The sequence below is a fragment of the Callorhinus ursinus genome, unplaced genomic scaffold, assembly GCF_003265705.2.
Source record: "Callorhinus ursinus isolate GAN/ISIS: 27379988/994484 unplaced genomic scaffold, GSC_fseal_2.0 scaffold10, whole genome shotgun sequence".
NCBI lineage: Eukaryota > Metazoa > Chordata > Mammalia > Carnivora > Otariidae > Callorhinus > Callorhinus ursinus.
The window spans coordinates 78,008,809-78,034,140 of NW_027397072.1; the positions used below are offsets into that span (position 1 = coordinate 78,008,809).

Genomic DNA, 25,332 nt, shown 5'->3' on the forward strand with positions numbered 1-25,332 from the left:
GGGTATGTGCTATGGTGAGCACTGTGAATTTTGTAAGACTAATGAATCATAGACCTGTACCCCTGAAACAAATAATACATTATATGTTAATAAAAAAATTTTTTTTTTAAATACTATCCTCCTCAGATGAGTTGAGAAGTTGTCCCTCCTCTTTTGTTCTTGGAATAAATTGGTATAATTCTTTTTTGAAGATTTGGTAAAATTATCATGGAGCCATTTGGGCCTGGAGATTTTTCCCCAGGGCTTCTTTATTAAGAATTCAATTCTAAAACATTGTTTTAGGGCTATTAATGTTTATTTTATCTTGGTTGAATTTTGGCAGTTGGTAGTTTTTTAGGATGTGGTCTATTTTCCTAAATTGTCAAATCTCTCATTGCAAAGTTATTTATTGTATTCCTTTATTACCTTTTTAATGACTGCAAGATCTATAGTGATGTCCCCTATATTGTTTCTGATATTAATGCTCTGTCCTCTCTTTCTCTCTCTCTCTCTCTCATTTTCTCTCTCTCTCATTCTCTCTTTTTCAGTCTTGCTAGAGGTTTAATCAGATTTATTGGTACCCCCCCAAAAAGCAGTTTTATCTAATTGATTATCTCTAATGTTTTATTTTCAATTTCATCGATTTCTGCTCTTTATTGTTTCCTCCCTTCTGCCTGCTTTAGTTTTATTTTGTTCTTATCTAATTTATTCTTTTTCTGATTTGAGTTAGGAACTTATCATTGATTTGAGATACTTCCTCATTTCCAACATAAGCATTTAGTGAAAAAATTTCTCTCCCAGCACTGTTTTAACTGCGTCTCACATATTTTAATTTGTTGTGTTTTTGTTTTCATTCAGTTCTAAGCATGTTTCTTTCCTTTAAGCCTTCCTCTTTAACCCATGGATTATTTATAAATGTGTTATTTAATTCCACATGTTCAGAGTTTTTCCTGTTGTCTTTCTGTAATCACTCTCTAGTTTGATTCCACAATGGTCAGAGAACACACTCTGTATGATTTCAGTTCTTTTAAATTAGTTGGGATCTGTTTTAATGACTAATAGATAGTCTATCTTCATAAAGATATGAAGATATGTTTTGTGGGCACTAGAAAGATATGTGTATTCTGCTATTACTGGGGGGAGTGTTCTGTCTATGTTGTTGGATACTGCTGGTTGACTGTGTGTTTTCTGTCCCTGCCGATTTTGTGTCTAGTAGTTCTTTCAGTTTTTGAGAGGGAAGTTATGAGGCCCTTAACTATATTTGTTGCTTTGTCTCTTTTTCCTTTGAGCTCTATCAGTTTTATTTAACTTCATATATTTTAAGACTGGTTTATATGTGCCCATTTAAGATCTATGCTTTTCTGGTAGATTGATCCCTTTATTATATAAATTTTCTTTGCTGTGAATTCTATTTTATCAGGTATTAATATTAGCCATGGCAGTTTTTTATTAATATTTTCATGGTATGTCTTTTTCCATCCTTTTACTTTCTTTTATTATGTTCAGTTAGGCAACATATAGTACATCATTAGTTTTTGATGTAGTGTTCAACGATTCATTAGTTGCATATAACACCCAGTGCTCATCACAACATGGCTTAATACCCATCCTTTTACTTTCAATCTGTCAGTGTTGTACTTAAAGTAAATTTCTTGGGGCACCTGATTGGCATAGTTGGTTGAGCGTCCAACTGTTGGTTTTGGCTCTGTCAGGATCTAGGGTCATGGGATTGAGCCCTGTTGTTGGGCTTCACACGCAGCTCAGAGTCTGCTTAAGACTTTCTCTCCCTCTTTCTTTGCCTCTCCGCACCTGTGCTCATGCAAGCGTGTGCTCTCACTCTCAAATAAATAAATCTTTTTTTAAAGAAAGTAAATTTCCTAGAAGTAGGATATAGTTTGATATTGTTCTTTTATCCACTCTGCCAATATATTTTTTGATTAGTAGTATTAGACCATTTATATTTAAAGTAATAATTGATATGTTAGCACTTCTGTTATTTTATTATTTTCTATTTGTTTTCATTGGTCTTTTTCCTCTTTCTTTTTTCTTGCCTTCCTTCAGGTTACTTAAACATTTTTTATAATTCTGTCTTGGTTTACTTTTAGTTTTTAAAAAATTTCTCTCTTTGTATGATTTTTTAATTGTTTCTTTGGGTATGGACAGCATACATAAGTGACTTGTAAAAGTCTACTGGTGTCAACATTTTGTTGACTTTGTGTGAGTGTGGAAATCTTACTTCAATTTAGAAAATTTCAGATTTCTTTATATTCCCCAGGTTTAAATACCATTATCCGGAGTATCAGGTGGTGTTACAATGTCTGTTTCAGTCATTTCTAAGGATTGATCTGCTAGCCACAGTTGGTTTTGTTTTGTTTTTTACCATGTGTAAGAATGGTTTTATTTTCTCTTAATTCCTGAAGGACAATTGGACAATTTTACATTCAGTATTTGCAGTCAATTGTTCTTCCCTTTTTTGTGGTTGAAAAATAGTGAAGCCTCTCTTTGGGGCCTCCTACGTTTTAAATGTGAAATTTTCTGTCATTCAAACTGGTGTTTCCTTAGGTAATATGTCTTTTCTCTCTGGCTACTTTCAAGATTTTTTCCTTTGTCTCTTATATTCAAATGTTTAACTGTAATGCATCATGGCATAGATTTTCTTGGGTTTATTCTGTTTGGTGTTTGTTCAGCTTCTTGAATCTGTACATTGTGTCTTTCACCAAATTTGGAAAGTTTTCATCTATTTCTTCAAAAAGTCTCTGTTCTACTTTCTGTCTCCCTGTCCTTTTGAGACCTGGATGATATGAATGTTGGATATTTTGTTATTATCCTACAGGGTAATAGTTTATCCTGAGTCTCTGTTTATCTTTTGTCATTTTTTTTCTGTTGTTAAAATTGGCTGAATTCTATTGTTCTGTCTTCAAGTTCTCTGATACTATCCTCTGCCATCTCTGCTCTACTATTGAGCCCATCCAACAAGTTTATTTGTTATTTTATTTTTTAGTTCTACAATTTCCACTTGGAAATTTTTATAACTTCTGTTTCTTAGCTGAAATTTTCTGTTTGTTCATTTGTTTCAAGAGAATTTGTAATTAATTGTTGAAGCATTTTTATGACAGCTTCTTTGAAATCCTTATCAGATAATCCCAACTTCTGATTCATCATTCATTCTGTTGGCATCATTTGATTGTCTTTCTCATTTAAGGTGTGATTTTCATGGTTCTTGCTATGATGGGTAATTTTTTATAGTATCCTGAACATTTTGTCTATTATGTAAGGGACTCTGGATCCTATTCAGATCTTTTATTTTAGGAACTAGTTGCCCTGTTTAAAGTTAGCACATAGACCTCGACCTGCTTCTGTGGACTGTGGTTCCAATGGTAATTTAATTTTCACAGCCTTTGTGATATTATTTTGGTGCTTGGTTTGCTGGGTGTTAGTGGGGCTTCAACTGGTCCTTGCTGGTGCTGTCTAAGGGAGCAGCAGGAGTTTCCTCAGGCCAGGAGGCTAGATGTCTCTCAGTGGGGAAAAATTTTGGTAGCTTCCCCACTACTATCTTTTGAGTTTTTTCATGTCTCTAGGTAAGGGAGGAGAGCCTTGAACCTACAGAGGCTGAGGGGCTTCCTGGTGTAGGCCACTTGCCATAGCTGGATCAATCTTGCATGATCTGTCTACTTGTTCTGGTATCTCTGTACAAGGGAGGAATGTCTTAGGCTCATGCCCATACCAGGCCACTTGTATAGCCTGCCTGCCCATTCCAGTAAGCCTGAGTTTTGCTAGAAATGCTACTTGCTACTTGTCCTAAACATTTTAATGGCCTTTTGTCACCTCCACCATTTCACTTAGATTTGAGATTGTTGCTATTGATAGGCATCCCTGTCCTGAATTTTTATTCTGTTTCAATTTTTAACATAGAAGAGTAATGAAATTTAGTGACTGACTACAGAACATGGGGAGTAATTAAGTGCCTGAATCCACTGCCAGATAAATATGTTTTTATTCATTATTTTCAGGGTTTGGGAATAGTACAGTTTTTTATGTTTGGAGACTTTTGGAGCTAAATTTTATTTTCATTTTGGCACACCTGTTGTTTTGCCTAACGATTTTGGTCAAGGTGGCCTGCCAGAATTCAGCTCTCCTATGTGGATCATTTATCTCTTTTACTCACAGACACAGCTCCCAACGAAGTTTATCCTTCTTAATTCCTGGTTACAAAGGCAACCAAGGCAGGAATTACCCTGTTGTTGCCTAGAAAAATAATGAATAACACTTAGCATAGTCCTATCTCTATGTACAGAGACCACTGATGTTAACTTTCTGTGAAAAAGATAGATAATTTATAGATTATTAGCTCATCTTCAGTCTAATTATCTAGTTTCTTATAGAAGAGGCTAAGTGCCTTCTTGTTGAAAACAAGGACACATCTCATTCATGAATACTACATAAAGCCTTGGTACTTGTGCCTCCAAACTGTGAAGTACAGAACACATTTACAATTAATGTGGTTTCTGTAATCACATATAAAAAATAATCAAGATGTCTTGGTACAAGCTCCTTACCTTCTATATAACACACAGATTAAATGTCAATATTTGATAAGTATCTATTTGCTAGTTAAAGGACTGCAATCTGTAAATATGGTGAAGCATCACTCCTAGGATTATGTTATGTTGACCTTAAGCCAAGGTTGTCTAGGAGAGTCCAGGATACATGAGCTCTTCAAAGGAGAAGCTTTTTCTAGCTGGTGACAGAAAAGAAAGAGAAACTTGAAGCATGAGGGGAATTCAGTGTGCCATTGCTGGCTTGAAGGTGAAGAGGCTACATGGATAGTAATGTGGTTGCTTAGGGAGCTGAGAGGCCCCCTGACAGCCAGCAAGGATAGAGGGACCTCAGTCCTGTAGCTGCAAGGAAATGAGTTCTGCCAACAACTTGAATGAGGTTGGAAGTAGATCTCTCTCAAAGAGGGGCAGAGCATGAGCTCAGATAAGTGGAACAAGCCTTTACTGCAGCATTTAGTTGGTGGCAGAACTGTCCTCTGAGATTTGGAAGCTGCATTCTTTTTTTAAGGATCCAAGAAAATAGGTGCATCTAATAAAGAATCTCCTTTTGTCCCAATTCCTTTAACCCCTTTCCCTTTGATACCAACAGAATCAACCAAAACCAGCCTGCTCAGAAACCAGATGTCCAGCCTCAAGAGCTCAGCTTGCAGCAAGAGGACAGATGGCCTTTCCACTTCCAGCAGCTGGAACACTCCAAGTGACAGAGGCAAGCCAGAGAGAGTCTCTGTATCAGGAAGCGCAGGCCGGCCTCCCTTTGCCCAGTGTGTCTGCTCCTAAAAAGCTGGGTGTAGATACATTTTGGGGGAAACAAATCATTTTTAAGTGGGTTAGGTTTGCTTCCTATTCAGGGACTCCTTGTAAATCATGTCTGCCTGCTATAGTGAACTGGATTTTCTTAGACTGAGATTTGCAATTACTGTGCCTGGACGTTTAATATACAAATGGCTCACATAACTATGGTGCTACTGTAGTGCTTGCTGCCACTCCGTGGTTTGAACTTGAAAATCTAATACTTCAGAGTTGGTTTATTTTCTTCCCTTCATTCACAGGTGGTGGCAACATCTGATGAGCCCCTCTCTGGTCCATATTGTCAGCCTTTTGGGGGCTAAGTGAGAGGAAAATATGATTTTCTTTTTTTTTTTTTTTTTTAAAGATTTTATTTATTTATTTGAGAGAGAGAGAATGAGAGATAGAGAGCACGAGAGGGAAGAGGGTCAGAGGGAGAAGCAGACTCCCCGCCGAGCAGGGAGCCTGATGTGGGACTCGATCCCGGGACTCCAGGATCATGACCTGGGCCGAAAGCAGTTGCTTAACCAACTGAGCCACCCAGGCTCCTGAAAATATGATTTTCCACTCCAATTTTATTATAATAATAAAATCCTTCTTCTTAAAATAGTAAATTTCTAAGAGTTTAATTCCTGTAGGACTTTTTCCTGTATTTCAAATAGTTGATAACTAGTAGATGAAACTAATGACACAGATACGCACAATCAGTCCCCTACGTAGGAGGAAGTGACTGAGTGACAAGTGTACACTCCATCATAGCTGAATCTAACCTTATGTTCTTTAGTGCTGATTGTTGTGATGTCTTTTCCTCTGTTTCAGTTAACCTGTCATAGTCCTAGGTCTGCTATATGCATGGTTCTTAAAGGGCTTAGCATATGATGAGTAGAGTATGATTTCTTAGATATTTAACCAACTCACTCCCAAACACCCCTCCTAGATGCTGCCAATTCAACTAGCAAATATTTCTTTCCACTTGTAAGTCCAAGTTTATATAAGGATATATATATTAAAAATCCCAAACATTGTTTTGAAAATGTGTATCTACAACTAAACAGGGTCTAATAGGGATTTTGGCTTTCCATACAGAGTGGAGGAACCACAAAGCAAACTATCGGAAACTAAAATGTCAATCAAGATTCTTTTGTATAATTTGGGGGGGTCTAATGAAGCCAACATTGAACAATCATTGGTTAATGGCATTCTCAAATTTAACATTTTTAAAAATGTGTTTTCTGGGGAATGAGAGAATGAATGTCTCATTTTTCCATGGAGAGGGATCTCAATGGATATGGGATGAAGTTGATAAGCAAAACAATGATAGGGCCATATTCATCTATGCATTGGTCTTTAGTGTAATTGCAAATGAATCTTGCCAGAGTACCCACTATGACAGTCAGGATTCTCTGAAATATGGTCCATTTGTTAATCATCAGTCACAACCGAACTAAAAGATAAGCGCAATCCTTCTGCATTTTTGATAAAAAAAACCCATATATTAGGAAATTATACAACCATCATTTTCTCCTTCCACAGAAATAAGCATCCTGCTGAGAAATGAGTACCTAGATGGCAAATCATTAGGAAGAGTGAGTCGAGAAGGAAAACAGGTTCATGACCAAGAGTGAGTACTTTAATTTTACCAGGGAGTTTTGTTGTGTTTTTGTTTATTACAAGTTTTAAAGCATCATAGTCTGTGTTCTTATTTCTTCAAGTATGTCTTCAGAAAAGTGGCTCAAGACCCATGGCTTGGTTGCCAAGAAACTCACTGTCATGGATGCCTTGTCCGTGACAGCGGTCCCTCACATCCCCACCTATGTTCCCATTCTGGACAAGCATGTTGTTTCCAAGGTCTTTGATGAGGTAAGACTGATTTTCTATCTGTCCCTGCCTGACGTATTTTTCATTACCGGTTCAAATAAAATGTAGTCCACTTTGGTCTTGTACAGTTGTAACAGAAATGTATTTCAGCCATTGAAAAGAAAATTATTTGTAAAGTTAGTAAAAAGGAGAGATAAAAACTCTTACGAAGTTTTGTTTTTAAGCTGAGAAGAGATTGGTCTTTGTTGGGCTGGCCATTCACAGCTGGTTGCTGGTGGGTGGCAGTGTCGAGCTGCAAACATGTTTGAAAATCTCAGAGTCATGAGTCATGAGTGAACATTATCCAGTATCAGAGGACCAGGGGAGAACTTGTGAGAGCTATGTCCTCCCTTTGCTTACCTTCTCTTCTTAAATATAGTGGCATCTTTTCTTTCCTTTTTAAGATTTACTTATTGAGAGAGAGAACACATGCATGCCTACATAAGTGGGGGGAGGGCAGAGGGAGAGATTCTCAAGCAGACTTCTGGCTGAGCTCCGGGCCCAACATGAGGCTTGATCTCATGGGTCCATGAGATCAGGACCTGAGTTGAAACCAGGAGTTGGACCCCTTAGCTGACTGAGCCACCCAGGCAACCCCAGTGGCATCTTTTCCATCATAAAAGTCTCCAAAGGAAAAAGTCAGAGACGGAAAGAGGGAGGGAGCAAGAGAGATGCAGAGAGAGAGAGAGACAGAGACAGAGAATGAACCAGAGCCAAAGAACCATAAGAGAGTGACAGTCATAGCCTAGAAGGGGAAAAAGCAGAGCATGGGAGGGTTAAATGTGGAGGAAGGCCAAGTAAATACTGAAAAGTTTCCCTTGAACTGGGCAACTAGAAGGTCCTTGTCCTTAGCAAGAACGGATTCAGTGGAGTAGCCAGACTGTTAAGAATGAGGAACACACAAAGAACAAGGATATGAAGATCAAACCCCAGTGCTTCTGGGCAAATACAGTGGCAGCTAATGATTTAAATAGAAACATACCAGGCTTTATAGTCACTAAATGGAAATACTATCCTTAAAAGAACTCATCTCATTCTGAGATGGTTACAGAAGTAATGTAGGGTGTTTGGAATTTGCTTCCCAGTCACTGGGAGGGTGGCAGTTGTTGGGGGAGGAGAGGAATAGATAAAAGAAGATTGGCCATGAGTTGATAACTGTTAAATTTGCATAATAAGAATATTGAATCGGGAAGCTCATTCTACTGTCTGCTTTTTTACATAGTTTTGATTTTCCATAATAAAAAATTGAAAGAAATCAAAGGCAGGAAATCTTTTTTTTTTTTTTTAAAGATTTTATTTATTTATTTGGCAGAGAGAGACACAGCAAGAGAGGGAACACAAGCAGGGGGAGTGGGAGAGGGAGAAGCAGGCTTCCTGCGCAGCAGGGAGCCCAATGCGGGGCTCGATCCTAGGACCCTGGGATCATGACCTAAGCCGAAGGCAGACGCTTAACGACTGAGCCACCCAGGTGCCCCTAAAGGCAGAAATCTTTTTTTTTTTAAAGCCTTTATCGGGGTGCCTGGGTGGCTCAGTCGTTGGGCATCTGCCTTCAGCTCAGGTTATGATCTCAGGGTCCTGGGATCAAGCCCTGCATCGGGCTCCCTGATCAGTGGGAAGCCTGCTTCTCCCTCTCCCACTCCCCCTGCTTGTGTTCCCTCTCTGGCTGTGTCTCTCTCTGTCAAATAAATAAATAAAATCTAAAAAAAAAAAAAAAAGGGTGGGGACTTTATCTAACTGGTCTTGATGTATTTGCAAAAAGCAGAGGAGTTGGTGAATTTTTTCTCTTAGTCACATTGAAGACATTACACTCATGGAGTTCAACATGCGCCCTGGTTTGGCACAACCAGTGATTTTTGCTCTGGAAGTTGTGTGTGATTGATGCTATATTCCTCATGACTGTGCCTCACAGCGAGTGGTTCTTTGTCTGACTGAGACCTTGTGACTGGCAGGTTCTATTTGTATCTCCAGTGAACTCTAACCTGATTGGCTGGATAACGATGTATCACTTGAACTTGACTTCTCCAGAAGGAGCAGAGAGAAACTGAACATTGATTGATTTCTTCTAGGAAGTTTGGTGGCAGCTTTTCCTATTCTGTGCATTTATTTTATTAATACTCTTCAGTTTTATTTGGAATTAGATGTCTTTAGTGAACTCTACTGAGAAGTAGAATTTTCTTGTGCTTCTCATGTCTCCTTCTAAGCCTTCCAATAGCCTGAAACATGGAAAAGTAAATTTCTCAAAAAACAAACATGATAGGGTAGGGTAGTACAAACATAAAATCAAGGAAGAAACCACAAGGGAAAAATTTATAGATCGAATACAGAAAAATGTTATATTGCATAAAAACATACAAATAAAATGAAGGCAGAGCTCAGAAAAATATTTGTAACATATACAACAAAGAGTTACAAGAGTAATGTCTTAAATATGTTTTTGTGTGTGCATCCACATAAACCAGTGTGTGTGTGTATAAATCATTGTTCACAGAACAACATACATGTACACGTGCCCATACCATAAAAGAATAAAAAAATGGTAAATACCTCATTGGAAAATCTAGGGAGATAAATTAAAAATTTATCAAAACCCCATACAAAAATATTTCTTATCGGGTAACCAAATATATGCGTTGAGAAAAAGTGCAAACTGAAAAACCAGTTAGACAACTACCCCACCACCACCGTCAAATTTGTAAGGTTAAAAAATACTAATAAACAAACAAACACAAATACCAATGAACAGTGATGGCAAAATTAGGATGAAAGGAGAACTTTTATATTCTGCTGGTGGGAGTATGAATTGGTGCATCCTTGGCAGTACACTCAGAGGTGTTAAGAGCATACAGCCTTTTCTCCAGTGAATCCGTATGTAGATATTCCATAATCAGAAATACTGATACATCTATTCAAAGAATGGTTAGTGCTGCCTTATATCTAACAATGAGAATGCTGAAGATATCTTAAACGTCTACAGGGTATACCTGTATCATGGAGGGTCATACTTTCATTAAATGTCATGTTTCTGAAGAATAAGGAAGACATAGGGAAAAGCTCTCGATGTAATTTTTTTAAATTTAATTTTATTATGTTAGTCACCATACAGTATTTTATTTATTTATCAGAGAGACAGAGGCAGGCAGAGGGAGAAGCAGGCCCCTTGCTGAGCAAGGAACCCGATGTGGGACTCGATCCCAGGACCCTGGGATCATGACCTGAGCTGAAGACAGACACTTAACTGACTGAGCCACCCAGGCGTCCCAGTACATCATTAGTTTTTGATGTAGTGTTCCATGATTCGTTGTTTTCATATAACACCGAGTGCTCCATGCAATACGTGCCCTCCTTAATACCCATCACCAGGCTAATCCATCCCCCCACCTCCCTCCCCTCTAAAACCCTCACTTTGTTTCTCGGAGTCCATAGTCTCTCATGGTTCTTCTCCCCCTCCGATTTCCCCCCCTTCATTTTTCCCTTCCTTCTCCTAATGTCCTCCATGCTGTTCCTTATGTTCCACAAATAAGTGAAACCATATGATAATTGACTTTCTCTGCTTGACTTATTTCACTTAGCATAATCTCCTACAGTCTCATCCATGTTGATCTAAAAGTTGGGTATTCATCCTTTCTGATGGCTGAGTAAGATTCTATTGTATATATGGACCACATCTTCTTTATCCATTTGTCTGTTGAAGGGCATCTCGGCTCTTTCCACAGTTTGGCTATTACGGACATTGCTGCTATGAACATTGGAGTGCATTTGGCCCTTCTTTTCACTACATCTTTGTCTTTGGGGTAAATACCCAGGAGTGCAATTGCTGGGTCATAAGGTAGCTCTATTTCTAATTTTTTGAGGAACCTCCACACTGTTTTCCAAACTGGCTGTACCAACTTGCATTCCCACCAACAGTGTAAGAGGGTTCCCCTTTTCCACAACCTTTCCAACATTTGTTGTTTCCTGTTTTGTTAATTTTTGCCATTCTAACTGGTGTAAGGTGGTATCTCATTGTGGTTTTGTTTTGTATTTCCCCTGATGGCTAGTGATGATGAACATTTTTTCAGGTGTCTGTTAGCCATTTGTATGTTTTCTTCGAAGAAGTGTCTGTTCATGTCTTCTGCCCATTTTTTAACGTGATTATTTGTTTGTTGGGTGTTGAGTTGGAGAAGTTCTTTATAGATCTTGGTTATCAGTGCTTTGTCTGTAGTGTCATTTGCAAATATCTTCTCCCATTTTATGGGTTGCCTCTTAGTTTTGTTGATTGTTTCCTTTGCTGTGCAGAAGCTTTTTATCTTGATGAAATCCCAAAAGTTCATTTTTGCTTTTGTTTCACTTGCCTTTGGAAATGTATCTTGAAAGAAGTTACTGTGCCAATGTCGAAGAGGTTACTGCCTATGTTCTCCTCTAGGATTTTGATGGATTCCTGTCTCACATTGAGGTCTTTCATCCATTTAGAGTTTATCTTTGTGTATGGTGTTAGAGAATGGTCGAGTTTCATTCTTCTGTATATAGCTGTCCAATTTTCCCAGCACCATTTATTGAAGAGACTGTCTTTTTTCCATTGCATATTTTTTCCTGCTTTGTCGAAGATTATTTGATCACAGAGTTGAGAGTCCATATCTGGGCTCTCTATTCTGTTCCATTTGGTCTATACGTCTGTTTTTGTGCCAGTACCATGCTGTCTTGGTGATCACAGCTTTTTATATAGCTTAAAATCAGGCAACATGATGCCCCCAGCTTTGTTTTTCTTTTTCAACATTTCCTTGGCGATTCAGGGTCTTTTCTGATTCCATACAAATTTTAGGATTGTTTGTTCCAGCACTTTGAAAAATGTCATTGGAATTTTGATCAGGATGGCGTTGAAGGTATAGATTGCTGTGGGCAGCATAGACATTTTAACAATGTTTATTCTTCTGATCCATGAACATGGAATGTTTTTCCAACTTTTCGTGTCTTCTTCAATTTCTTTCATGAGTGTTCTGTAGTTCCTAGAGTATAGATCCTTTACCTCTTTGGTTAGGTTTATTCTGAGGTACCTTATGGTTTTTGGTGCTATTGTAAATGGAATCGATTCTCTAATTTCTCTTTCTATAGTTGCATTGTTAGTGTATAAGAAAGCAACTGATTTCTGTGCATTGATTTTGCCTGATGGATTCCTGGGGGGGATTCTTCCAAACATTCTACAAGAAACAATAACTATTCTCCTGAAGCTGTTTCAAAAAATAGAAACAGAAGGAAAGCTTCCAGACTCACTCTATGAGGCCAGCATTACCTTAATCCCCAAACCAGGCAAAGACCCCATCAAAAAGGAGAATTTCAGACCGATATCCCTGATGAATATGGATTCCAAAATTCTCAACAAAATCCTAGCTAATAGGATCCAACAATACATTAAAAGGATCATCCACCACAACCAAGTCGGATTTATCCCCAGGATGCAAGGGTGGTTCAACATTTGCAAATCAATCAATGTGATGGAACACATTAATAGGAGAGAGAAGAACCATATGGTCCTTTCAATTGATGCGGAAAAAGCATTTGACAAAATACAACATCCTTTCCTGATTAAAACTCTTCAGAGTATAGGGATAGAGGGAACATTCCTCAAGTTCATAAAATCCATCTATGAAAAACCCACAGCGAATATCATCCTCAGTGGGGAAAAGCTGAGAGCGTTTCCCTTAAGATAAGGAACACGACAAGGATGCTCATTCTCACCACTATTGTTCCAACACAGTACTAGAAATCCTAGCAACATCAATCAGACAACAAAAAGAAATAAAAGGTATTCAGATTGGCAAAGAAGAAATCAAACTCTCCCTCTTCGCAGATGACATGATACTTTATGTGAAAAATCCGAAAGGCTCCATCCCCAAATTACTAGAACTCATAGAGCAATTCAGTAATGTGGGAGGATACAAAATCAATGCACAAAAATCAGTTGCTTTCTTATACACTAGCTCTAGATATAATTAATGCTAAATGAAAAAATCAGGTACAAAGCTCCACATATATAGTACATAAATTTGGTTACATATATGTATGATGTAGACATAGCACTCTTTCTCCCTCCTTTTCTCTTTTACCAAAATGTTAGTAGTGTTTATCTGAGTTAGGAGATTATTAGAGATTTGGGGGTTTTGTTTATGTACTTTCTAGTTTTTGTTGTACTACTTTTAACTGAATATATTATTAATGTTATACTGACAAAAAAAGGTTAAGAAAACCAGACCTATAACAAACGATAAAATGGTGAAATATAAAGGGAACCTAATTTTTAATTAATTATTGGTTTATTTTTATTTGCTAAGTAATATATGAATACATTCTCAGTATGGAATGCCATGTGGAAGTCTTTAAAGGAAAACGTGGAAGCTTTTCTCTCAGCCACTCTCATCTACAAAGGAAACTCTGGACAGTTTGGTGACTATCTTTGCAATTTTTTTTTTATTATGTTCAGTTAGCCACTGTATAGTACATAATTAGTTTTTGATGTAGTGTTCAGTGATTCATTAGTTAAGTATAACACCTAGTGCTCATCACAACACATGCCCTCCTCAATACCCATCACCCTGTTACCCCCCCTCCCCTCTGAAACCCCCAGATTGTTTCTCGGGATACATAGTCTCTCATGGTTCATCTTCCCCTCCAATTTCTCCCCCTTTGGATTTCCCTCCCTTCCCCTATGGTCCTCTGTGCTATTGCTTATGTTCCACATATGAGTGAAACCATATCATAACTGTCTTTCTCTGCTTGACTTACTTCACTTAACATAATCCCCTCCAGCTCCATCTATGTCGATGCAAATGGTGGGTATTCATTGTTTTTGAAGGCTGAATAATATTCCATTGTGTATATGTACCACATCTTCTTTATCCATTCATCTGTTGAAGGGCATCTCGGCTCCTTCCACAGTTTGGCTAGTGTGGACATTGCTGCCACGAACACTGGGGTGCATGTGCCCCTTCTTTTCACTATGTCTGTATCTTTGGAGTAAATACCTATTAGTGCAATTGGAGGAACCTCCATACTGTTTTCGAAAGTGGCTGTACCAGCTTGCATTCCCACCAACAGTGTAAGAGGGTTCCCCTTTCTCCACATCCTTACCAACATTTGTTGTTTCCTGTTTTGTAAATTTTTGCCATTCTAACTGATGTAAGGTGGTATCTCATTGTGGTTTTGATTTGGATTTCCCTGATGGCTAGTGATGATGAACATTTTTTCATGTGTCTGTTAGCCATTTGTATGTCTTTTTTGGAGAACTGTCTGTCCATGTCTTCTGCCCATTTTTTGACTGGGTTATTAGTTTTTTGAGTGTAGAGTTTGAGAGGTTCTTTATAGATCTTAGATATCAGCCCTTTATATGTAATGTCATTTGCAAATATCTTCTCCCATTCCATGGGCTGCCTCTTAGATTTGTTGACTGTTTCCTTTGCTGTGCAGAAGCTTTTTATCTTGATGAAATCCCAAAAGTTCATTTTTGCTTTTGTTTCACTTGCCTTTGGAGATGTATCTTGAAAGAAGTTACTGTGGCCGATGTTGAAGAGGTTACGGCCTATGTTCTCCTCTAGGATTTTGATGGATTCCTGTCTCACATTGAGGTCTTTCATCCATTTAGAGTTTATCTTTGTGTATGGTGTAAGGGAATGGTCCAGTTTCATTCTTCTATATGTAGCTGTCCAATTTTCCGAGCACCACTTATTGAAGAGATTGTCTTTTTTCCATTGGAGAGCTTTTCCCTTAAGATCAGGAACACGACAAGGATGCCCACTCTCACCACTGTTGTTCAACATAGTGCTAGAAGTCCTAGCCTCAGCAACCAGGCAACAAAAAGAAATAAAAGGCATCCAGATTGTCAAAGAAGTCAAACTCTCCCTCTTTGCAGATAACATGATACTTTATGTGGAAAACCCAAAAGACTCCACCCCCAAATTACTAGAACTTATATTCAGCAATGTGGCAGGATACAAAATCAGTGCACAGAAATCAGTTGCTTTTCTATACACTAACAATGCAAATGTAGAAAGAGAAATTAAGGAATCAGTTCCATTCACAATAGCACCAAAACCATAAGATACCTAGGAATAAACCTAACTAAAGAGATAAAGGATCTATACTCTAGAAACTACAGAACACTTATGAAAGAAATTGAGGAAGACACAAAAAGATGGAAAAATATTCCATGCTCATGGATTGGAAGAATAAACATTGTTAAAATGTCTGTCCTCCCCAGAGCAATTTACACTTTCAGTGCCATCCCTATTAAAATACCATTGGCATTTTTCAAAGTGCTGGAACAAAAAAATCCTAAAATTTGTATGGAACCAGAAAAGACCCCAAATCGCCAAGGGAATGATGAAAAAGAAAAACAAAGCTGGGGGCATCACGTTGCCTGGACTTCAAGCTATATTACAAAGCTGTGATCACCAAGACAACGTGGTATTGGCACAAAAACAAACACATAGACCAATGGAACAGAATAGAGAGCTCAGATATGGACCCTCAACTCTATGATCAAATAATCTTTGACAAATCAGGAAAAAATATCCAATGGAAAAAAGAGTCTCTCCAATTCTTTTTCTATACACATGCTCATATATATACATATGTATATGTAACATATATTTATACACATATGCATAACAATTTTAATAAACATAAATGAGGTGATACCATATGGATTTGCCATTTTTATCTTTTATAATTTATTGTTTATTTTATAAAAATTATCTTTTAAAAATTAAGGTCTTAGGGGCACTTGGGTGGCTCAGTCAGTTAAGTATCCGACTCTTGATCTCAGCTCAGGTCTTACTCTCGGGGTCATGAGTTCAGGCCCCATGTTGGGCTCCATGCTGGGTGTGGAGCCTACTTTAAAAAAAATTAAGCTGTTAGAGACTTTTACACATGTGTAGATATGGGTCTGTCTCATTCTTACTAGTTTCAAGGTTCTTCCTCATTATTTTATTTCTTAATTGAAGTATAGTTGGCACACCATATTACATTAGTTTTATGTGTACAACACAGTGATTCCGACAACTCTATAAGTTATGCTGTGCTTACCACAAGTGTAACATCCTCTGTCACCATCCAGTGCTATTATAGTACTGTTCATTATATTTCTTGTGCTGTACTTTTCATCCCCAGTTCCTTCCCATTCTTAATGAACATTTACATTGTATCCTTCTTTTCCATATCACAAACAATCCTGTAACAGATTTCTTCGCACACAGATTTTTGGGCACATGTACAAGCCTCTTTTGGGGTAGATTCTATGAAGTGACGTTGCTGGACCCAAAGGGTGTGCATGTTTAAAATTTTGACAGATGAAATCAACTAACCTTCCAAATAAATTTTACATTTCTACTAGTTACAGCCCCAAGGACAACCTTTTTCCTAAGAGGAACTCTATATAATATTTGTTGATAAGCATTTGTTCTATAAGTGTAGAAATGTTTTGAAAACCCTCAAAATAATATGCAGACATAAAATCTTATTCAACCTGTCCTCTCTTCACTGGTTCATATTCTGAAGAAGTAAATATAGTAATTTATATAATAATAATATACCTACTCTGAGATTGTTATGGGATTAAAAGAAGTAATGCATATAATAGTCCATACTCAGCAGGCACTCAATAAATATTGGCTTTTATTCTAAAAATATTCAACAAATATCACATGCCTACCATATGCAGTCCCTGAGCTGATCTCTATAGTATAGCCAAATAAGACAACCAATGTTTCTACCTGAACACAATTTACCATCTCATGGAGGAAATAGCAATTAAAAAAAGTCCTGGTTAAATGTGACAAGTGGGAGGTGCAGAGTGAAGATGCAGGAGAGGCCCCTAAGCCAGTTTCATTTGTTAAAGAAGGCTTCACACTTGGCTGTGAGAGTTAAGACCCGGGACAGAAAAGGAGTTATGAGGTGAGGAGGTTGGGAGGGATGTCCTAAGCAGTGGGGGAGCTGGAGGGGGAGTTTAAGGGTCCAAGAAAGTTTGTTATTCTAAAGAATGTTTTGTGTGACTGGAGGAAGGTGTTAGCACTAGTAAAGGAAGTGCCTCGATTGATTAAGAAGTTGGAATGTCATCCTGAGGACAAGCAAAGGGTTTTTAGCAGAAGATCAAGTTTGGGCTTCACAGCAATGTGCAGAATACTTGGAGAGGTTTGAGGCTGGGAAGGGTAAGAGTCAGTCAGGGGGCAAAGCCTGGATGACTGTCACCCAGGTGGCAACAATGGGGGTGGATCCAAGGCTATTTTCAAAGTCAGGTAGATAGGACTAAGCCATGTGGGGCTCAGCGAGAAAAAAATATGGAGTGATTCCCAAGAAAGAAAAACTGGAAGAGTAGTGAGGGCTCTGTTCTTTAGAACATTCTAGTCTTCTGACTCTAGAAAGCAAAGCCAAGGGATGAGGAGCAACATTTTTAAATTGCATTCCACCATTGGTACTTGTGCTTGGTGCCTTTTGTGACAATGTAAATTCTCATCACAGACCTGTGAGTAGGTAGCACACCATGCAGCATGCTTACCTTCCTCCATTATTGATAGTAAGAGCACAAATCATGATGATGATGGAAGTATACTGCAGTAAATTCCCATTTCACTCTCAAAACACACCTATATCTTTTATTCCTTAACATCTTCTCTGACTGGAAGAGACTCTCACTTAGAAATGGAAAGAATAGTAAGACAATAACCTAAAAATACCTCCTCCTTAGTGGGATGTATAGCTTTTTGAGATTTGGACCTAATGTTTTATGAAAAAGTAGACAAAAAAGTAGAATGGAGCTGAAAAGGAAACCTGAATCTTAACCCACTTCACTGAGAATTTTAATTGACTCTTACTCCTATGTTCTGTGCCCGGCCACATCTGTCTGGGCTGAATTGTAAAACAGTGTTTGGCTTTGTCCCCAGCTCTTTGTTTCATTCATGACTTATGTATGGGCTCTTTCTTCTTCTGGAACACAATGCTGTTTTGGTTTTCAGTGTTTCCCGTACCAGCATCAAATCTGTCACAGTGGAAATGAAGTATTGAGCAGAGAGGTTGCCCTAGCAACTCTTCATTACAAGATGCTAACTGGCACTTTTGGTTTCCAATGGACCAGATAATTTTACCTTAGCTCTTTCAAAAAGATTAATTCATCGCCAAGTCATATACAGATAAAATTGTTTTAGTTATTTGATGAATCTGGAATTCAGAGTTATTTCCAATTGCTTCAAAGAAAAGTGAAATTAATCTGTATCATTGGAAAATTTACATAGTCATCATCAACATCATGATGTTCTTTAATAACATCCCATCAAGGCTTCCTGCTTTGCCATAGTCTGGGTTCATTAAGCACATAACTCTGTGGTCAGATACGCTGGGCTTGCACACTAGCTCTATCATTTACTTCTGACAGGCCATGGCACAGTCCCATTAATATAGTACATGATGAGCCCTCATTACTGGGTTTCGAGCAAAGCATTTGATATCATTAAAGTATTGTATCTAAAAGTTAGAGCAGCTTAGTGAAATTGCTATTCATCTTGTCGTTTAGCTGACAAGGAAGTTAGGTGCAAAGAGGTTAGGGATGTTAAGGACAGGCATTTTGTTGCTGTCATATAGTAGCATTGAATATAACGAAATTATGTATTGATAGAAAGGCTTATCTTTTAAAAAAATTTTTTTATTATTATGTTAATCACCATACATTACATTGTTAGTTTTTGATGTAGTGTTCCATGATTCATTGTTTGCATATAACAACCAGTGCTCCATGCAGAATGTGCCCTCTTTAATACCCATCACCAGGCTAACCCATCCTCCCACGCCCCCCCTAGAACCCTCAGTTTGTTTTTCAGAGTCCATCGTCTCTCATGGTTCATCTCCCCCTCCGATTTCCCCCCTTCATCCTTCCCCTCCTGCTATCTTCTTTTTTTTTCTTAACATATATTGCATTATTTGTTTCAGAAGTACAGATCTGTGATTCAACAGTCTTACACAATTCACAGCGCTCACCATAGCACATACCCTCCCCAATGTCTATCACCCAGCCACCCCATCCCTCCCACACCCCCCACTCCAGCAACCCTCAGTTTATTTCCTGAGATTAAGAATTCCTCATATCAATGAGGTCATATGATACATGTCTTTCTCTGATTGCCTTATTTCGCTCAGCATAACACCCTCCAGTTCCATCCACGTCGTTGCAAATGGCAAGATCTCATTCCTTTTGATGGCTACATAATATTCCATTGTATATATATGTACCACATCTTCTTTATCCATTCATCTGTTGATGGACATCTTGGCTCTTTCCACAGTTTGGCTATTGTGGACATTGCGGCTATAAACATTGGGGTGCACGACCCCTTCGGGTCCCTACATTTGTATCTTTGGGGTAAATACCCAGTAGTGCAGTTACTGGATCATATGGTAGCTCTATTTTCAACTTTTTGAGGAACCTCCATGATAGAAAGGCTTATCTTAATTAAAAATTTAAAAGGACAGTTATTACAAAAACTATATATATTCACTGTGTATAAAAATTAGGAAATACAGATAAGTGAAAAAGAAAGAAACAGTAGAGTCATAATTCCACCACTGATGAATCATTTGGTAGTTGTTTAACCAGACCTTTTTTGCTACATATGTACCCTTTGTTCTTTGTTTTTGTTTTACCAAAATGAAGTCAAACTGAATATACAGTTTTGTGCCTTCATTTTTACTCAACAGTCTACAGTGAACATTGTTCCAGGTCAACAGATGTTTATCTTCTACAATTAAAATGTTCACTAAATTGAAAAGAATAATCTTTTCTTTTCTAAAAGTTTGTATGAAAAATGTGGGACATAGACTACCCTGTAGTAAGTATCATATTTTCTTGGGTTTATGAATGATCTTGTTCACACACTCCTCCTTTGCCAGTTAATTCTGTGGTCCTGCTTTCATTTGTTCTTTGGAGACTGGAGGTGTTCCAGTTTTAAAGCAGACACTTAAGCTTCTGCACTCAGCAGTTTGTGCATCCGCACTGTCCATAAAGCCACCACATCTGTGTTCAGAGTTACCCATGCAGGATTTGTGCAGCTCTGGCATTTTCGTTACGCACATCCCGTCAGACCTCTCTTGGCCAATCTGGCAGCAAGCTCTGGGATATTTGTTGGAAGAGCTGATTAAGTTGAAAAAAGTGAAATTGGTGAACTAAGCCAGGGTTGAACAATAAATATATAAACACCAGTTTCATACTGTTTTCTCATTTTCAAAATGTGGGGTTGCTGATAAACACAGAATGTTAGGAGGAACTCTACCTGTAGTATGATTTAACAACTAATACCTGTGCATGTAGTTCTGTATTCTGCTTCCTTCATTTAGCATTTGTTATGAATATACTCCCTTGTAATGACCATATTTGTTTTTTGTTTTTTTTAAAGATTTTATTTATTTATTTGACAGAGAGAGACACAGCGAGAGAGGGAACACAAGCAGGCAGAGTGGGAGAGGGAAAAGCAGGCTTCCCACTGAGCAGGGAACGCGATGTGGGGCTTGATCCCAGGACCTTGGGATCATGACCTGAGCCGAAGGCAGACGCTTAACGACTGAGCCACTAGTCAGGCGCCCCTGACCATATTTGGATGAATTTTTAATGGTTGCACTAATATTCAATAATATGAACTACTGCAATTTATTTAAATTAGTCCCCCATTAGTGCACAGTTTACTTGGAATTTTAACAAGGCCTATTTACCTATGTCTTTGTTATCACTTAAGAGCAGTACATTAAAAAAAAAAACTTTGCCACTTGCTGTGTGAAAATGGTATTTCATTTTAATTTTCTATTTAATTGTTCAGAATAGTTTTCTTATATAAGCTAAATCTCTCAAAATCTTGTTCACTTTATTCATATTTCTAGCAAATGCCTCTTAAAAAATAGCAAAGTTACATTCATCCCATGCCTCAATTACCAAGAATTCAAATTTCGTGGAATCCAGGCTTCATTATATTTTATAATATAGATAAACAAACATTGTTTGAGCCTTGACCATTATTTTTTATTTATATATAGTTTTAGTTTTTCAAATATTCAATACATAGTTACTTTGTACATGTATTATGCTAGAAAACTAGTAGGTTTTTTTTGAAAGGAATAAAGAACAGCAGAGTTTGGTAGAAAGAAAAGCCATGTAACAAAACCTGCAATTCAATGTATATATCAATATAGGGACTGAATGTGAAAATATGTAGAGAGTGCTTAATGCTTGGCAGAGAGTAAAGGATAAACACTATTACCATTATTGACAAAACTATTCTTAAATACAGTGGTTGCTTACAGGTCTAACAGTGGGAAAAATTCTAACAGAATCAACCCAAATTAGCTGTCTGTGAATTCTAGCAATTTCTTCTTTCTTTTTGGTCGATGACTCTCTCTCTTTCTTTCTCTCTGTCTCTCCCCCATTTATCTCTCTCTCTCCCCCCCCTTTCCTCCCTTTCTCATAGTTAAAATCTTTCCCCACAGGGTATGATTATTAATATCAATTTGGTAAGGCTTCTTTAGGTTAATCTCAAGAGAATTGAAGTAGGTGATATCATGAGGCTCTTTTTTTGTTGTCAGATATTGTCCAAGAGGGTCTCTTGATTTTCATTATGAGAGGTAATAAGCAAATCATTTTCAAAGGAGATGTGATCAGGTTTTATTCCCTTTCAAACAGAGTTGTCATTTTTTTTCATTAACTGCACCCTCCTCCCCACATGCTTCCTTGCAGAAGCTGGGCGGCCATGGTTCTGATCCCTCAAGTCCTATCAGAATGCCCCTTATGACCTCATAGTCACACTACATTTGACATCATAAAGAGAATATCCCATGGGACATCCATGTGACCACCATGTTGTAAAAACTAAGACCACAGACTGAAGGTGTGGAGTATGACTTTGTCTTTCCCTAAATCTGCATGAAGAAAGGAATGAGAGTGGGTGCACAGAGCCAAATTTGAACTACTACCACACTGAAGTACACTGATGGCCACGCAAGGCATGAGATCCAAAACCACAAAAGAGGGAAGTAGAACATTAATATAAGTGTTATCATATTGCTAAATATTTTATGGTGTTGATTTGCAGTTGGACCATATGTTGGCAAACTTGGAGAGCTATTTATAGACTTCTAAGGGGGTATTTTTTCCAGAGGTGATAAAAATGTAAAGGTCTTTGATTTTGTGGAGATTGATTTCTTTTTCCTCTGAAAGTTTTTGTGATATGTAGCTCTATTTTGAGAGTTGTGGTGGTTTTCTTTTTTTTTTCCCTATTACTGCAAGCTTCATTCAGTGTTCAAAGCCCAGTCGACTCACCTTTTAACCTACTGTTCTGGCCCCTTCCCTTTGACAAAGGTTGTTCTAGAAGCCACATGCTGAATTCCTGCTCCTGACAAGTAGTGAGGTTTGATTTCACAGCCTCTTCATTTCTTTCTCTTATGTTTTCTGAATCTTTGCCTATTTTCTTGTTTGTTTTGGTCTTGATGTTTAAATTAAAAAATTAGTATATGTAGCCATCCATTTCAATGTCCTTTTTTCCAAGATAGGTTTTATTACTTAAAGTATTCTTTTTCCTGTCCATTTCTTCTTTTGGCACTTCTGTATGTTTTTGTACTTTTACATAACTGTTACTTCTTTGAACAACCTAATCATAATTTTAATTATAATTACTATAAATTTTTGTTAGATGGCTCATAAGATTCATTTCTTCTCAACTGAATTTACATTCTCATTGTTAATTTTCTCAGCCATCATTTTTGCATTTGTTTCATTGTAGATTTTGGAATTTTAGTATAGATTAACAGGATTATTTTAATCTGTATTTTTCTCCAGTTTTGCAGTTGCCTAAATCTATCCCCTTGTAACCTACCGCCCCCCGCCCCACCCACTGGCTTTTAGAACTCTCATTCCTTGGTGTTACTGGAATGTGATAGATTCAGAGGGTGGCTTGGTATAGTTCTTGGTGGTGATGCTACATCAGTGTCCTCTCTCATTTGGCAGAATCTTCTTCAAGGGTGAGAGGCCCTCAGACCAGTACTGGCTTCAGGCCCACACCGAGCCTGACTTGGGCCCTCGGCGTACAAACACTCATGGTCCCACTTGCACTCCAGGAGTTGTGCACCCCCTCCCCCCACCCCTGCTATCCTTAGACACAGAGACAGCAAGTCCACAACTTCAGCCCTGCTCACTTGTTCCCAGTTCCATTCAACTTTTGTATCTAGAAATTTATCAGCCATGCATCTGACCTTTTTTTCTTTCCTTCCTCCTTTCCATTCTCTGCATTTTTTCCTTAAGCAATAACAATTAAATTTTTGTATAATTTTGGATATAAGAGGGAACATAAAAGCATGACCTATATCATCTTGATTGAAAGTAAAAATTTACTTCTCAAAAGCAATTCTTCATATTTTCAAAATGCCTACATGCTGCTATGGTTGGAATCATATATAATTTTGAAGCAATTTTATAGCTTGGCATTCTGTTAGACTTTTCTTTTTTGTTTAAATATTAAGATGGGGAATATACTTTTTTGTGAATATATATTAATTTACCAACAAACATTTGTTGAGGGCATACTATGTGCCAGCCAATGTTCTAGGTAATGGGAATACAGTGGTAAATTAGACAAAGTTTCTACTCTGATGGAGCTTACATTCTACTAGGGAGAGAGAGGTAACATGCAAAGAGGTAAGTATATTAGGAGATGGCGTGGAATCATAGACATACCCAAACCCAAAAGTAAGCACCAGGTGCAAACAGAAAGACTACAAAAGAAGCCCTCTCTGGTAGTCTGCTGTTCTTATAGAATGTGATCACTAAGGCTTCTCTGTTTGACATTTATAAGAATCTCTTATAAACTGACAAGCAAAATAGTCCAAAGATGTTAAATATAATCAGATATTTTCAAGAGAAAATAAAATGTAAAATAAATATATGAGGAAGATGTTTAACCCAAGTAGTAATTTACAAAGTAGCAACAAGGCGATCCTTTTACTTAAAAATTGCTCACTCTCATCAGTTTGACAAGGGCTTATGAAGATGATACTTGATTCTGACTAGGAGTTTCCCAAAGCTGTTGTTTTGTGTGTGTGCATGGTGGTGATTTTAAAAATATATAGTTTTAAAACTGGAAGAAAAAGATTAGCAATGATATCTCAGATTCTTGTTTTTTTTCTTTGTGATTATCCGTGTTCTCTAATTTTTCTGTAATTATAATGGTTTTATAGTCATAAAAACATGCCCTATGGCTCTGTAGATCCATTTTTGAAGGCACATGTTAACCTGTCAACTGACGCCTTCCTTCGGTATTGCTGTGCAGGTGTTCCCTCTGGCACACGTGTGCAACACCACCAATAAGATGACATTAATTAACCCCCAAGGAGTCAAGCTCAATATCTACAAGCAAAAAGTGGAACAGGCCATTAAGAGCTATGAAAAGTGAGTATTATTCCTGGCTGCTCTTTAATGGCTGTGGAATTTATGTGTTTGGGCTTGTTTTCTCTTGTTTTAGCTTAGATTTTTTTTCCTTTACCTGGAGCAGCTACTTAGTGATTGCCCCGAAGGATTATCAGCGGTAGCGGCTACAAACAGAGGCGCTTCCTCTGTGCCAGGCACCTGAAGAAGTCCAACAGAGTTTTAAAGGAACCATCTTCCCTCTCCAAAATCTATAGAAATCTCATGTTTCCCTGAGATCTTTGACGCTTTCCCTTTAGCAGAGTGAATTTGATCATTTCGGCACCTAAGATTTTGTAAAGTGACTAATGAAACTCCACAATCATGAGATAATGGAGATAATGTAAGTGTCTCCTACTGTGTAAACCATTTTTTTCCCAAGATCAGGAGGATGATCAAGTTGGCTCCAGTGAAAGTTCTGCTTTTAGTCACTGTCTTAGTGCTGAGATAGGGGTCTCTTTTCACAAGGGCAGATGCCCAGTCTTACCTTCGGCTTAGCTCTGTGGTCCCCTCCCCACCCCACTCCCAGCACTTTATTAAGCCTCTGTGCCTAGCACTTGAACTTTAAGCATGCCCTGCTTCTCCGGGCAAGCCTTTCCTTGGTTCTGGAAGCTGTGCAACTGGGTTTTCACCTACCACCATGTGGGTGGGTGGAATGAAAGAAAGTACATGAAAGTTAACGATGTGTCCTAGGCAGCTTAT

General features: G+C 37.9%; 1 protein-coding gene across 11 annotated transcripts in view; it reads left to right on the forward strand.

Annotated features, from left to right (window-relative positions):
- VWA3B (von Willebrand factor A domain containing 3B) overlaps positions 1-25,332 on the forward strand; it is a 246,473-nt gene that overhangs the window by 172,883 nt on the left and 48,258 nt on the right. For all 11 annotated transcript variants that reach the window (XR_012379855.1, XR_012379857.1, XR_012379860.1 and 8 more), the window contains 4 exons: positions 5,125-5,241; positions 6,855-6,942; positions 7,034-7,181; positions 24,497-24,615. Coding sequence is in view for 3 of the 11 variants with exons in the window: in XM_073897813.1 (XP_073753914.1) it covers positions 5,125-5,241; positions 6,855-6,942; positions 7,034-7,181; positions 24,497-24,615 (472 nt within the window). In the remaining 8 variants the exon portion in view is untranslated. The remainder of the gene's footprint in view (positions 1-5,124; positions 5,242-6,854; positions 6,943-7,033; positions 7,182-24,496; positions 24,616-25,332) is intronic.